At 34.5% G+C, this 14,476-nt stretch overlaps 1 protein-coding gene across 1 annotated transcript in view; it reads left to right on the top strand.

Moving 5' to 3' along the window:
• The window catches only part of CENPE (centromere protein E, 312kDa), a 35,106-nt gene that overhangs the window by 4,193 nt on the left and 16,437 nt on the right, over window positions 1–14,476 (top strand). Inside the window, exons 6-24 of the mRNA XM_010003174.1 lie at window positions 154–235; window positions 441–508; window positions 588–659; window positions 1,417–1,468; window positions 2,282–2,369; window positions 2,558–2,684; window positions 3,294–3,413; window positions 4,684–4,842; window positions 5,149–5,293; window positions 6,374–6,468; window positions 6,779–6,835; window positions 6,916–7,083; window positions 9,578–9,700; window positions 10,051–10,185; window positions 10,765–10,942; window positions 11,393–11,547; window positions 12,444–12,758; window positions 13,530–13,841; window positions 14,025–14,204. Of these exons, the coding sequence (XP_010001476.1) occupies window positions 154–235; window positions 441–508; window positions 588–659; window positions 1,417–1,468; window positions 2,282–2,369; window positions 2,558–2,684; window positions 3,294–3,413; window positions 4,684–4,842; window positions 5,149–5,293; window positions 6,374–6,468; window positions 6,779–6,835; window positions 6,916–7,083; window positions 9,578–9,700; window positions 10,051–10,185; window positions 10,765–10,942; window positions 11,393–11,547; window positions 12,444–12,758; window positions 13,530–13,841; window positions 14,025–14,204 (2,631 nt within the window). The remainder of the gene's footprint in view (window positions 1–153; window positions 236–440; window positions 509–587; window positions 660–1,416; window positions 1,469–2,281; window positions 2,370–2,557; window positions 2,685–3,293; window positions 3,414–4,683; window positions 4,843–5,148; window positions 5,294–6,373; window positions 6,469–6,778; window positions 6,836–6,915; window positions 7,084–9,577; window positions 9,701–10,050; window positions 10,186–10,764; window positions 10,943–11,392; window positions 11,548–12,443; window positions 12,759–13,529; window positions 13,842–14,024; window positions 14,205–14,476) is intronic.

Genomic DNA, 14,476 nt, shown 5'->3' on the forward strand with positions numbered 1-14,476 from the left:
TGCATACAGTAAAAATGCATTCAACTGAAGTTATTTCCTCTTAAGGAAGCAAACCAGAGAATAAATACCATAGTAATTGCTGGTAATGTTAGCTTATAGTATTGAAGTGAGTTTTACAGTTCAGTAAAACTTGTTACTGTTTTTGTTCTCAAGAGGAATACGTATGTAGAAGATTTGATTGAAGAGGTGGTGGTTGCCCCAGAACAAGTTATGGAATGGATCAGAAAAGGAGAAAGTAAGTTTGTGGGTTTTTTTAGCCAGTGTCAGTTGATACCTTAGAAAAGCACTGATGAACCTGATGTATCTAGAGTAATGTGTTACCTCTTTGAGACTACATACAGAGGCCAATCTTTTCAGATGGTTTTAAAACGTGTATTTTGTCTGTTATCTCAAGTTTATCAACATTATAAGCAAAAGTATTCTAATATTGCTTTTGACAGAAAATCGCCACTATGGAGAAACAAAAATGAATGAGCACAGCAGCCGTTCTCACACTATCTTCAGAATGGTAACAACTGCTTCACTATTGGGGGTGGGAGTGTTGTTCTTTTTGAAGGGGCAAAAACTTTTATTGCACCCTCTTTTAGATCATTGAAAGCAGAGAACGAAGTGACCCAGCAAATGCAAACTGTGACGGAGCAGTGATGGTATCTCACTTGGTAAGCTGTACTCTGAGAAGTTTTATAATAGACATTTAAGTAGAGAATATACTGTTACATTCTTCTCTCAAGCAAGAGGTTACTTTATAATGACATTACAAGCATGCTTTATTGTTAGCTTCTATCAGACGTTTCTTAAGTAGAAACTGTGTTTCTGATTGTGTCTGAGGGAGACTCCCGGAGTGTTACCCAGAGGTTATCTTCCCATCAAAGGGAATTCTGACATGAGAATAGTTCCTAGATAACTTGTGCTAGATTGAGGAGCTTGTGCTAGAATGAGGTTTTTCCTTTGGTATTTAGTTTCTTCCTTTCCCTATCCCCACAATGACAGACAAGGACATACAGCTGATTCAGGACAGGGTGCTATAACGTTTTATCTAGGCTCTCTTAAACATGGAAGATTAGATGAGATCATCTGTGATTCTATGAAGCTTCCTACAGTTTGAATCTGTAGTTAACACTTCTATATTGAGAAACTGTTTATTTTTTGGTAGCAGGAATTGCACTGCTATTTTGAAGTACTCTTCAGGGTGGTATCAGTAGAGTTTACAAATACTTATTCTATGTCTTTTATGTATCCTGAAATTATTGGTTGGTATGTGTGTAGTACCTATGGATTACTTCAAATAATGACAGATCTCTTGCTTTTTTTCCTAAGTTTAACTTTAGATTATTAAATTCTTAAAAGAAATTTAGAATTATGAGCATCTGAAACTAAATTGCCTAAGAATTAACCTGTGAAATAATTTATTTGCAGAACTTGGTAGATCTGGCAGGCAGTGAAAGGGCCAGTCAAACAGGATCTGAAGGTGAGTGTTAAATGAGGCTCTCCTGATGACCATTTCTGTTAATTAACCCTTATATGAGACTATGATAGGCAGTTATTTGATATATGGGCTGTTGTATTACTTACTATAAATTATCTCTCTTCTGCTTGGTAGGGCAGGAACTACTCAGGAAAAAGCTGAAAATGCTGTAAAGTGCAAACAATTAGGTGGTAATATGGCTTTTCTAGAATAGCAGGTCCAGCAAGAGTCATTCACTGAATTAACAGAATGGAGATGAATCAGTAAAGATTCACCTGCAGTGAAGAAATCATTAAAAGTTTGTAGGGACTCATATGTAAAGGTGAAGAGTAAAAACATGGCTCACTCTTAAGCTAGGAGCAAGCTTTCTTGTTAACAATGATGGCATGAAGCTGCACAAAAATGCTGTTATGATTTTAAAAAATTATCTGAGAGGAACACAAGTTACAGTTCTCTCTTAAAAGGAATAACTGACCCAAAGTTCTATCTAAAACTGGCTTGGTATATTTACATGTGTAAGTATAGACATCTGCAAAATTTAAACAGGGATCAAAATTAAAGCTTTTATGACCTCAACTACTTACTATATAATTATTATTGTGTGTTTCTGATAGATTACTATGTTTTGATGCATTTCAGTTATAAAGCATTTGATACTGGGTGCTGATGTGTCATAATACATTGTGGCACTTGAGATTTAACTCTTGGATAACACCTGTAAACATAACACAGCACAAAAGCATGACAGGTTGCAAATGTATCTTAATGTTGTTTTTAAATTTTAAATATTTTTTTTAACACTGTGATACTATCTAGGTCTCCGACTGAAAGAAGGCTGCAATATAAACCGAAGCCTGTTCATTCTGGGTCAAGTTATCAAAAAACTTTGTGATGACCCTTCTGGGTAAGCACTTGTGCTTGTACACCTGTTTTAAGAGAATTCACTAATCAACTAAGAAATTGCAATCCTTTATAATCCTGTTTTACATAGGTAACTGTTTCAAATAACTTCTTGCCTCTAGAAAAGATATTTACTATTCTTTCTATACAAAAACATGAATTCATTCTTTTTTTGTCCCTCTTTTTCATCAGCTTTATAAATTACAGAGACAGCAAGCTGACTCGAATTCTGCAGAACTCCCTTGGAGGAAATGCTAAGACGGTTATTATTTGTACAATTACTCCTGTTTCTTTTGATGAAACGCTCAGTACTCTTCAGGTAATACTTGGCTATTTTCAAACATTATTTGGACTCAAGGTTACACTGGAAACAGGTTGTAGGGCTGAAAGGTGTAACTTGATAGTCACTAGAATTTTCTGCAGATTCTGTGAGGACTTGAAATACTTGTTTTGTCCTCAGCATCTTTTCCCATTCACCCTTTTGTACTATGTTGTCTAGAGCTTTCTGGCAGTTGGAACAAAGCTCCTCCTCTCACCTCTGCTTTCTTATTTTTCTTTTCCAAATACAGTTAGAACTGCAAGTCTGCACTAAAATAACATGTTAGGTCCTACAGGAAGGACAGTAATTGAACTTTTAATTAACTGTATTCTTTAGGTAGGATTGTCTTCCTTTTTGGTGGTCTCAAGGTTTTTTTAAAAATAACTTTGTTTTTTGCTTTAATGTTAGGCTTAATTCTTCAGGTATTGGTATCAAGCAAAGAAAACATACTTTTCAAAGCTTAGAATATATTAAAAACAAGCAAATCTAAATATTTGTGTCCTTTGTGTTGCTCTTTGCCAAATAAATTGTCCCTTTAATTCTGTTGGAAATATAAGACAGTCTTTCAATATATATCTAACTAATGCCCATAAGAGAATATTCTTCCAGTTTGCCAATACAGCCAAAAGAATGAAGAACACTCCGAAAGTAAACGAAGTACTTGATGATGATGCACTCCTAAAGAGATATCGTAAAGAAATTCTGGATTTGAAAAAGCAGCTGGAGGAAGTATGTAATAAACATATTAAACTACCTTTAGTTCTGATAGCTGTTGGGAAACATTCTATTTTAAACCAGTATCAGTTAAATCTGGAGGACTTGATAAACTGTTGATAGTGATAGCTGTCATTTCTATTGAAATAATAGAAACTGAAAAGGTGATGTGAAGTTTAGAACAATTGATAACATACCTGTGTGAAAGCTAATACTGAGTAAGGTCAACTAAGTGAAACGCTATCTTTCTGTAGGTTAATGTATTTAAGAAACTGAAATGTCATGCCTTATAGGGCATTTTAATATTGTAACAGATCAAAAGCAATAATTAACTGACATTAAAAAACTTCTTACACTTCAATTAAAGATTCCAACTTAACTCATATTTTCCCCCCTTACCCATGTTTATCTTCAGTTTGAGTTGCAAGAAGTTGCAACTACATAAGATCAGCGGCAAAACTTATGTCATGTGCAGGCAGAAGACATTTAGAAAATGAGTAATAGTAATTTCCCATCAAACAGTCTCTCAACTGTTCATCCTTCTCAAAAAATCAAGACTTGAGAAGCAGTCTTGCAAGTCTTGTTAAGAACATAGATTATAAAAGATAAAGCACAGGAAAATCACATTTCTGAACATACCATTTTTGTGAATTAAATAATCAAAAGGTCCTTTTTCTGCAAATAGAAAAAACTAGTACAAACAGTTTTAAGGAAAAATAACCTCTTATTTTTAGAGAATTAATTTGCAGTATAAACTTGCACCCAAAATTGTTTGCTGTGTTCTGAGATAGTAGGTAGTGAATAAAGTACTTAAGTACAGAAGAGTTTGTTGAAAAGTCCCATGTGAGCTTTAGAGTTCGTCAAAGTATTGTATGCTTTTGATAAAGTTGACAAAACAGCTATTGTCTGGCAGTTGCTATATAATAACAAACTTTCAATACTTCAAATTTTAAGTGACCACACGTGTAGAGTACCTCGCTGTTATTTGACAATTGAATGATACTTGTCAAAGAGCTTCAGGCTTCTGCCACCACGGGAAGGTCATCTTAAACTATGTTGCCCTTGAAAGAGTGCTTTTTTGTCCCTAGAAAAATCTGAGGCTGTATTGCCTGGCAGAGTTTTGACACCTTTAGTCAGTTTCATTGTTAAAGATTAAAGACTGCTCTTCCAGACTTTAAAGAATATACGTGTGTAGTTTTTAAATATTAGTAATTTTGTATGTTCTACAGAAATAGTTTATGCTCTTAAAATATCAGTTTGGTTAATATTCTTTTTTTTATGGAAGGTGTCTTCAAAGACTCAAATGCATGCAATGGAAAAAGACCAACTGGCTCAGCTGTTGGAAGAAAAAAATTCTCTTCAAAAAGTACAAGAAGACAGGATAAGAAACTTAACCGAGATGCTGGTGACTTCTGCTTCCTTTTCCTCAAAACAGAATGCTAAAGTAAGCACTTGTTCTAGATCTTACTTTTTTAACTGAAATGCTTTGCAAAAGGTAATACTAAATACTTAGGGTTGTATTGACAATGAAGAATGTTTGACTGGCAATTTTCACACCTTTTTTTATTTTTAAAGGGGTAACTTTTAAAATAACTTCTGAGTGAGTATCAATTCAATGTTGCCTTGTGAAGAGACTGCAGACACTTGCTTTCAAACTGTTATGCTGTAGTTTAAATTTGAAGAAATTACAAAACACTGCCTAGTTAGCTTTGTTTGTGTAACCTTTTCTGTAAATACTTTTTTTTTTAAGGCCAAGAGAAGAAGAAGAGTTACTTGGGCTCCTGGCAAAATAAACCAGGCAAATGTGAGCTATTTTGATGACTTTGAAAAGCCAAAGCTGACTGAAACAAAAAAAATGAAAATGTCTCTGTTGTCACTACCAGATATGGAAGATTGTAAGTATCTTCAAGAAAAAATAAGGAAATGCTGCAAAGCAGCTTTGAAATGAAAAATAATCCCTCTTTAATAAATTTAAGTTAAAATGTAGCTTTTATATTGTTAGCAAATAATTTACATTTACTTGGCACCATACTATTCAAGTTGTCCCATGAACCCAGTTTTAAGTTTCCTGTGTCCCATACAGAAATAACATGTGTCTGCCAGCAAAGAATGCTGCCTGGAAGGGAAGTGGTTCTAGTGCAATAATACTTGTAGTTCTTGTGCTGAAAATAAGATACATTTCATTTTAAAAGTTGGGACATGAGTCTTACAGGTGAAATGATGACTAACAAATTCCTGATAACTTTGCAAGCATTACTTAATTTCCCAAAGGGAATAACTTTACTATCTGATAGAACAACAAAAAACCTAAATCAAAACAAAACCCCCAAGTATCTCTGTATGGATTTTACAACAAATTAACTTCTCTTCAGTATCTTGAACTTTGAATTTGTTAAAATAAAATGTAAAAACTGAGGTAAAAGGCAGGGTCTACAAATACTTATGCCACACATCCTACCTCTACCCCCCAATTTTTTGTAAAAGTAGCCACAGTTATTCTTTAACACGGACTATCCATCCAAACTCTGTTCTTCCCCTAAAAAGGAGGGGTGGTAAAGGGTGGGGGGGAGCATGTGGAATTCCAAAATTTTCAGCGAGAATAGAGAAGTAATTATTCAAAGATCAGATTAAGATACAGAGAAATTCAAAGACTTACCAGATGAGTGAGAGACAAAGAATGTTGAACTGAAGATGAGAATAATTGGATTGTGTTGTTGCTGAATCTATCCTTCCGTCAAACTTTTTTGCTTGTGTGGATTGCTGGTATTTTTCTGCATGGGGGAGATGGTGCTTTTTTCTTTAAATCTTGCAGGATAGTGTTGAGTGGTTCTTTCCTTGACACTTGAATGATCATCTCTACAATACTCGGTGTGCTACATCATTGCCATCGAATGATTGTTTCCAATGTGATAAAATTATTTGATAAGAAAATAATTCTAGCTACTCTGTATTTTTAAATACGTCTTTCCTTTCAGCCATGTTAGAGAATTCTGAACATGACAGCCAATTTCTGATGGCTACTGATCAAATTTCAGAAGTAGAATGGACTGCTGGACCTAACATGAATTGGGTAACTTCGTAATCTATTTTGGTCGTCTTAATACAATGCCTATACATATACAGATCTCTAAGATCAGACTTGCTCTTCTGTAGAACACTAAAATTCTTTATGTCCAAATAATTATTATAACTGGTTAGGACGACTCTTGGTAATTTCTGATGTTGTGTGATGGTTCTATGTCTATGGGTTGTGTGGTAAATGATCCAGTAAGCTTTGGGATTTAAAGAGGACTAGCGATGAAAAGACAAGCAGCAAGAAATATAATACTGCATTTGCTTGATCTTGCAGATTAATTAACTGAGAGCAATTCCTTTTCTAGACTCAGAGAGACTTTGAAGAATCTGTGCAGCTCTGTGAAGCATTGGCCCTAGAAAAGGTAAGCCTGTTCTGTATTTTCTAGAAATAAGACTGACTTCTCAACAACAACTTCTAAAGAAAGGTGTTGTGTTTCTTCAGGATATTGCTGTAAGTGAGGTCAATGCCCTGCAAGCTAACTTTAATAACCTGGTATTGGAAAATGAGCAGTTGAAATCAGAAATAAATGAAATGAAGGAGAAACTGAAGGAAAAAATAGAAATGGATGAATTTGAAGCACTGGAAAAACAAACACAAAAAGATCATGAGGTAAGATGCATGTAAATAAACACGGAATTCCCTATGCTGAAATGTTTTGGAGTTTATTCAGTGTACATATACTTAGATGTTGACTCAGAAATGTATAATGTTACAAGCAAAGTTCAGCATTAGAATAAATGAACCCAAGTTTTAAACTGAATTTACTCAGTGTAAAATTCAGATTTATATTTTGAAGTCTGGTTAAATGTATATTTTTGTGTGTATATGTATCAATTATTTTTATATATGTGTTATCTGAATTTCACTCTGGACTTCTGCAAGAGAAAGTTGTTTTGCTGCATAAACAATTTTTTTTACCTGTTTTCAAGTTCAAATATGGTTGCTAGACTGTATCATGTATTTCTTGTGCAAAGCATCTTTGTTTATGATCCAAAATAACTCTGGCTTTTGGTAATCCATTGAACAGTGAGCATTGACTTCTAACATATTTAACTAAGCAATAAAATATTTTAAAGTAATAGCGTGAATAGTAATGTTTGTGAAAAATAAAAACATTGTATTTTGTGCGAGGAAGTCAGAAAAGGTAAACCTACCTACTGGATGACTTATGATGCAGAAAATGCTGACTTTCACTTTTCCCCTCCTTGTGCTGTTAATGGAGATGTATATTGTTTGTCCAAATGTTTTATGCTCTGATTCTGTAACCTAAAATTGATATTCCTGGTATTGGGTTCTAACTGCCCAAGGGCTAGACCATGAAATAAGTCATTGCACAAAAACCCCAATCAAACTACAAAAACTCCTAAAAAAACCCCTTAAACCAAAGTAGTAAAACCCCAAAACAAACATATTCAGGTACTGACAAGTGGATGTATTATTCCATTTCTTTCCTGATAATGTCTCTGCAGATTACTTGTACACACTAGTCCATTAATATCTTCTGACTATGAAACTAAGGTTGAAGCTGAAGTTACATGCCTCTGGTGTTTGAGGTTACAGTTGAACAAGTTTACCCCTTATCTTCATTGTGTTCTTACAAATGCTTGTGGATCTGAAACAAAACAGATCCATAATGGATTCTGATTTAGCTTGTATTTAAGATTCTTTTTAGGAGATCCCTTTGTATGCTAGGCTAACTGTGATATCCTCCTTATTAGCCAATTTTTAACAAATCTTCAGTTTTACCTGTCAAAGTTTTGCATGTCTGTATGTTGTGTGCAATAACAACAGATGCAGTGTTCTAATGTAGTTTCTATTACAAGAACTGCTATTTGAGTGATTCATTTTTTCAGACATGTATGTGAAAACAGTCCATAAAATATAAGCATTTGTTGATACCCTTATAAATGATTTACAGCAATGCTGTAAAGTCACAGAATCACTAAATACATTAGTTGAAATCCATCCATTTAAATCACCACAGGTACATACAGGTAAACTCTATTTCAATAATTATATTAAATTACTAACAACAGTAGGATTGTACCATATCTTCTTAAAACCATCCTCTGATTTTAAGATCACATACTGGGTTTTCCTCTTTCTATACTCCTAACTGTATAGAAATACTCAAGACAATGCTCATTTTAAAGCTTTTCAGTGGTATTAAAATTACAGATTGGATTTTCTCCATACCTACACTTGTGACTACACAGAAATAATTGTAGATTAGTGCTTATTGTAGAGGTTTTTTTAACAAAGACCAAAATAAGTGCTCTTCAGCTTAAGAAGTGATTTTTAGCTAGTCTTCCACTTGTGCTTCCTTTTGGAGGATGCCACTGCATGTGTTCATAGCTTGCTTTACCTCAGTTTTGGCACTTTCTCATTCTTGTTAGTGGATAATTAAATTGTAAATATCTGCACTGTCATAAAAAGCTGCTTAATATGACTAGAATTTGAAGTGTCATAGCTGTACAATTTCAGCATTAAAAGCTTTGATCGTGTTGCTCTTGCTTCTCAAAATTATACCATTTAAATTGTACTTGAATCCTTTCTAATTATTGGGAAGCTAAAACTGAGCTTTGCATCTCATCTATCTATTTGGAAGGCTATGTAGCAACTTGCTTTGTAGCTGTTTAGATTTGTGTGTGTGTGTGTACATGGCTTCCCCACTAACAGCAAACAATGTAAGATAGACATGGCTTGTTTTTATAGTGTTGGCAACTAAAACTACTGGTGTGGGTGCTTTCTAACATGCTCTGCAATTTTGCTTCAATTTGCTCCACAGATTCAACTAATGCATGAAGTTACCAACTTAAAGAATCTAGTTTCAAATGCTGAAGTGTACAATGGAGAACTTGAGGTGAGCCTGTTGATGAATTTACATGCCATGAGACTTATATGAAATGTTCTTGGTTGGTTTATCTTAAAATACTGTATCTGCTGAGGACAACCTGGACACCACTGGACTCCAGCTAAGGAGGATCTGTCTACACCCTATGAATTCTTACTATGTACGAAGCAGGTTTTTGTGAAATTCTTACCTGAAAAACCAAACTGAGCACTAGAATCTCCCTTCTTTCTTTTTTCCTCCAACTTGTAGGCAGAAATAAACTCCAAATGTGAACAACTGAAAGAGAAAGAAAACAAAATAAGGATATTACAGAATCGCGTGGAAGAGTTACAGAAAGCAGGAGCAGAAAAGATAGACACATCTCTTTCAGTGGTAAATATGAGTTTTTTGCTGGGTTGAGAGGTGGATGTTTTGGAGATGACTTAAATTTAGGTATCACCTTGACCTAATTGAAATGTCATTCCCTACAGATGTTAGGATAACTTTTAGTAAGTTTAAAACATTGATTACTACATTATTATTCAGCAGTAATCTAGTGAAGGGTAGCTATGGGAAATGATGCTCTTTATCCCATCTCTCAGACTAATTCCTTTTAGAGTAAACTTAACAAATAGAGTAAACTCACCAAGTTTTTGAACCTATATTTACATTTTAATCACATTATGATAAACACATATGCTTTATTGTGGCTTTTTTAAAATTTGAGTATCTGTCTTTTTCAGGGAGATTCTGATAAGCTAATTGAGGAAATTCAGCAGCTGAATAAATCACTCTTAGATAGTGAAGCCATAGCCTTGGATGCCAAAAAAGAATCTGCTTTTCTCAGAACTGAAAACTTGGAGCTGAAGGAAAAGATGGCAAGTACCTGTTAAACTGCATTTATAGCTGTATGAAATGCTGTTAAAGGTCTCTCTGTTCCCAGACTAATGAAGAACGCAATCGATAACGACAAGATGTACTTGGACAAAATTAATGGCTCCTGTGCCACCTACTGGTTCTTATTACAGAATTCACGGCAAAGGAGTTTTCAGGACAAAGATAAAAAGGAAACAGAGGCAACTTCCACAGGAGTGTGTAGTTAGATTTACCAGTAGAAAGAGAAAATGAACAGTATTCAGGGAGTTATTAGAACAAAGGACTCCAAACCTAATTTTACCATAGAATAAAAGAGAATGAGATGTGAACTCAGAGAACTGGGATGGAGCTTACTTTGAACTTCTGAAGAGTAAAGACAAAGTAGTAGAAGCAGTTATGGCCATGACCATGTTAGAGGACTCTAACAGGAATATAGATGTTAAATTATGGATTATTCTGCCACATTTATCACGGCCAAAGTTGTTTGGAGTGACAACAGGAAATGTGACAGATATAATATCTAAATGTTAAGCAAGTAGACTTACTTTGTGTTAATTGCATGTTGTTTTTTCTTCCTGAAGAATGAACTCTTAAATAATTACAAGCAAATGCAAAAGGATGTTCAACTCTATCAAAGCCAAGTAGAAGCAGGAAAAGCCAGTTACAGAAAAATGCAAGCTGACTTGCAGAAAGAGTTGCAGTCTGCATTTCAAGAAAATACCAGACTAACATCACTGATGGAGGGTAAAGTTCCAAAAGGTGCTGTTTCAGGTGTTTTTTTTCCCTCTCTTCCCTTTTCCCCATAGTGGTGGGGTGGATAGGGAAGACTGGCTTGTGTTTTTTCAAATATTTAGACCTTCATCAGTATAAAATATTGAAGTACCTGGTACTGTTGGCACATAGTAACTGCTTTAGCATTTTCTTGAACTACTCAGAAAACTGCTAATTATGGAATCTTCTGTATTTTGCACAAATTCAGTCAAGTTAATGAAGGTTGTTAGGGAGAATCTGAAATAAATTTTAAGACAATCTAACAAGTAATATCTATATTTGGACCTGTGGTTTAATTTTATTTGTTGGCCATTGTAAAATATACTTTTCTTAAATGATGCTGATAAGACGTCTAGTGTGTTATAAATATTATGCTTAATTTAAAACATGCTTTTCTTCTCTCATGCTCTTTTTAATCTACACTTGTTAATTTTCTAGGTCCGCTCTTTCTTGCGGAGGTAGAAAAAAAGGCAGCTGACTTAAAAGAAGAACTGGAAGAAGCACTGAAAGAGAAGGCAATTCTACAAAAACAAGTCAATGAGCTATCAGAACTTCAATCTTTACCAAATACTGTTGAAATACAGCAGAAAGAGGTAAACAAAAAAAATCAACCTTTTCCTTATTTTTTTTTTATATTGTACATGACTGGCAACATATTAATGGAGGCCTATTGGATAATGAAACCAAAAGTTGCTTGGAATAAAAAATCCTGAGCTATTTCTAGTTGAACCTTTGCTAGCCTACTTGGATGCCATTGATAACTGTGTGTATTTGCACAATGATGTTTGATCCTGGTTTACTGTTCTAAAATAGAATTTTTGTTTAATTGGGCAAATAGTATTTCAAGACCCCTTAGTGGAAATGCTGCTTGAGAACTGACAGGTTTAAATTGCAAATTCTGTAAAACTTGTAAGGAAAAGTTTCTTTTTACTGGCAGCTTAGGCCTTAGTCTGCTAAGTTTGCTATAAATGTGTCTTAAAGGGTTTCTTTGCAGACATGTCTAGGTTTCTTTATCTTTCAATACCTGCTACTACGTATGTGCAGTGAGATGTATCCTGGGCAAGTAATCTCTCAAACTCATGAATGCAAAAAGCTGTAAACCCTTTCAGTGGTCTAAACAAAACTTAATTAGACATTAACAACTTTATAAACTCTGTATCATGAAGGAAGTATTAAACATCTAAATATTCAGATTAGGAGTTATAGTTAGGCTTATTTGTCCAGTCTTAGCTCAAACATCAGAAAAAGGGTGTATTTAATGAACATCTAAAGAGTTAGACAAGGGGTTTCAAGGTTTTGAAAGGGTCTTGTCTGTGTTCTCTTTAACCGATTGTTTGCTAGAGAGCTCCCTCCCAACACTGCAAAACCTAATGTACTATGTGCTGTGTTTGCCTTGTCCTTTTTCATATATCTGCATATGAACGTGTTTTTTTAATTCAGCTGTGAGAAATACTGATTTAGAAAATGCTGTTTATTTTTCTGTTGGCAGATTCTTGAAAAATGTGAGGAGCTACACTTAATAAAATTGGAAAGAGAAAAGCTACTTTCTGAAATAGCTGATAATGAAATTAGACTGAAACATATGACTGAAGAAATTGGAAAATCAAAAGATGATTTAGCAGATGCACAACTTAAATATGCAAAGTCTGATCAGGAATATGGAACTCTTAAACAGCTCCATCAAGAACTACAGCAAAAATATGTAGCTGCATCAGAAAACAATGAACAAATGAAGCTCCAAATAGATATTCTATCTAAAGAAGCACAAGAGTCTAAAACAACTTTGGATGAAGTGAAATTAGAGGTCAGTTTCAGCTTGTTCCTTTTTATGTTTAAGACATGAGGAATTCATTCATAGTATAAACAAAAACTTTTTTGAGTAAGTGTCTGTAAGGTATAAATAACACTATCACTGGAATTCCTGTAGCATGAGTGGATATTACTTATTCCATGTCAGGTGTATAAGGTTGTGGGATTATGCAGCCTCTTCATAGGCAAAGAAATCTGTATGTTGCTCCAGGTTATATGTTCTTCTGTAGTTGACATTTTAATTCTTCTTTTCCTATTATTAATTTATATGTTATGCAATTTTTTATTTTTTTTTTTAAATATGCTGCTGTGACTAACTATATCTAAAGTCAGTTTCCTCATCAGGAACTGGAGTCTGTTTAGAAGAGAAGCTCTTTCAAGTCAAAGACAATCACTGTATAAACTGGCACTTAAAAAAATGGGGGGGAAAAACCTCTCCACATATGAGCACTGATATGGCTGTCATGTTCCAGCTATGGATTTGATAACTCCTGGTTTGATAAATTCCTAAGCTATGCTACAGTTTTGTGTGTGGTGTTATGTTTTAGTAAGACTTTTGCCGCTAAGGAGAAAACCACAGGAAGGTTCCATGAATAAATGCTCACATTAGGTGACTTAATGTGAAGTGATGAACTTCCTATTCTCTTTTTGAAAGTTAGAATCTCTCACCTCTTCTAAAGTAACATAATTTTCTGTGACAACATTAGCACATACATGGTTTTGCATTACAATTTAAGTGTCTAATATTTTCCTTTACAAACTAAAGCTCTCTAGAAAAATAAAAGAACTGGAAGAAAAGACAGCTGAGCACAAACAACTTCTTGAGGTGAGAGAAGATTTTACTCAGACTCAGCAGAAGCTAGATGAAATGGAGCAATTAAGAGAGCAAGAGAAGATTACAAAGTTGAGTTTAGAAGCCAAGGACTTAGAGATCCAGTCAGTTCTTCAGCAGCTTTCTGAATGTCAGGAAGAAATAAAAACTCTAACCCAGGAAAGAGATGACCTGAAGCAAAAAGAGGAGTCTCTTCAAGCTGAGAGAGACCAGCTCAAAGAGGATATAAAGGACACTGTTTCAATGGTAGGAATTTTGGCTTTATAGAAATGGGCCACACATGTTAAGGAGAAGACTGTAATAATACTGTATTTCAACATAGTTTATAATGAGTGGGGTTTTGTGTGGACTTTTTTAAATCAAGGAGTACCTGCTAACGTTGCAAAATACTTATTTTCTGTTGTGGATTTTCTTCCTTTTATTCCAAAGAATATTTTGGCACATGAAGAACTGAGAGATACACAGAGTGAGCTGAGAGATACACGGAGTTCTCTCAAGCAATCCCAGGAGACTGTCAAGAAGTTGGAGGAAGGTATTTCTGAAAAAGAATCTCAGCTTCTGAGTGTTGAAGAGGCACTAGGGAAAACTATTGCAGAACTGAATATGCAGGTAAAACATCATGTTATAATTAAAAATGTTTTTTGTGTTTTCAAACACTGAAAACGAGCCTAGTTAGTCTGATTATAATCTCTTCTGGTTGCACTCTAGAAAACTTCTCGGCTGTCAGTAAAAATTGGGCAAGAAAGTAGTACTGCCTGATTCACGTCTTCACCAGTATTTGTTTACCAGATCTAAATGTCTAGAGCTTCAAGCTGTAACATACACTTTAATAAACCTTTACTTAACTAGCATGCCCCATGGTTGTCAGTTTAAGTGGAGGC

The sequence above is a fragment of the Chaetura pelagica genome, unplaced genomic scaffold, assembly GCF_000747805.2.
Source record: "Chaetura pelagica isolate M959 unplaced genomic scaffold, ChaPel_1.0 scaffold188, whole genome shotgun sequence".
In the NCBI taxonomy this organism is placed as follows: domain Eukaryota; kingdom Metazoa; phylum Chordata; class Aves; order Apodiformes; family Apodidae; genus Chaetura; species Chaetura pelagica.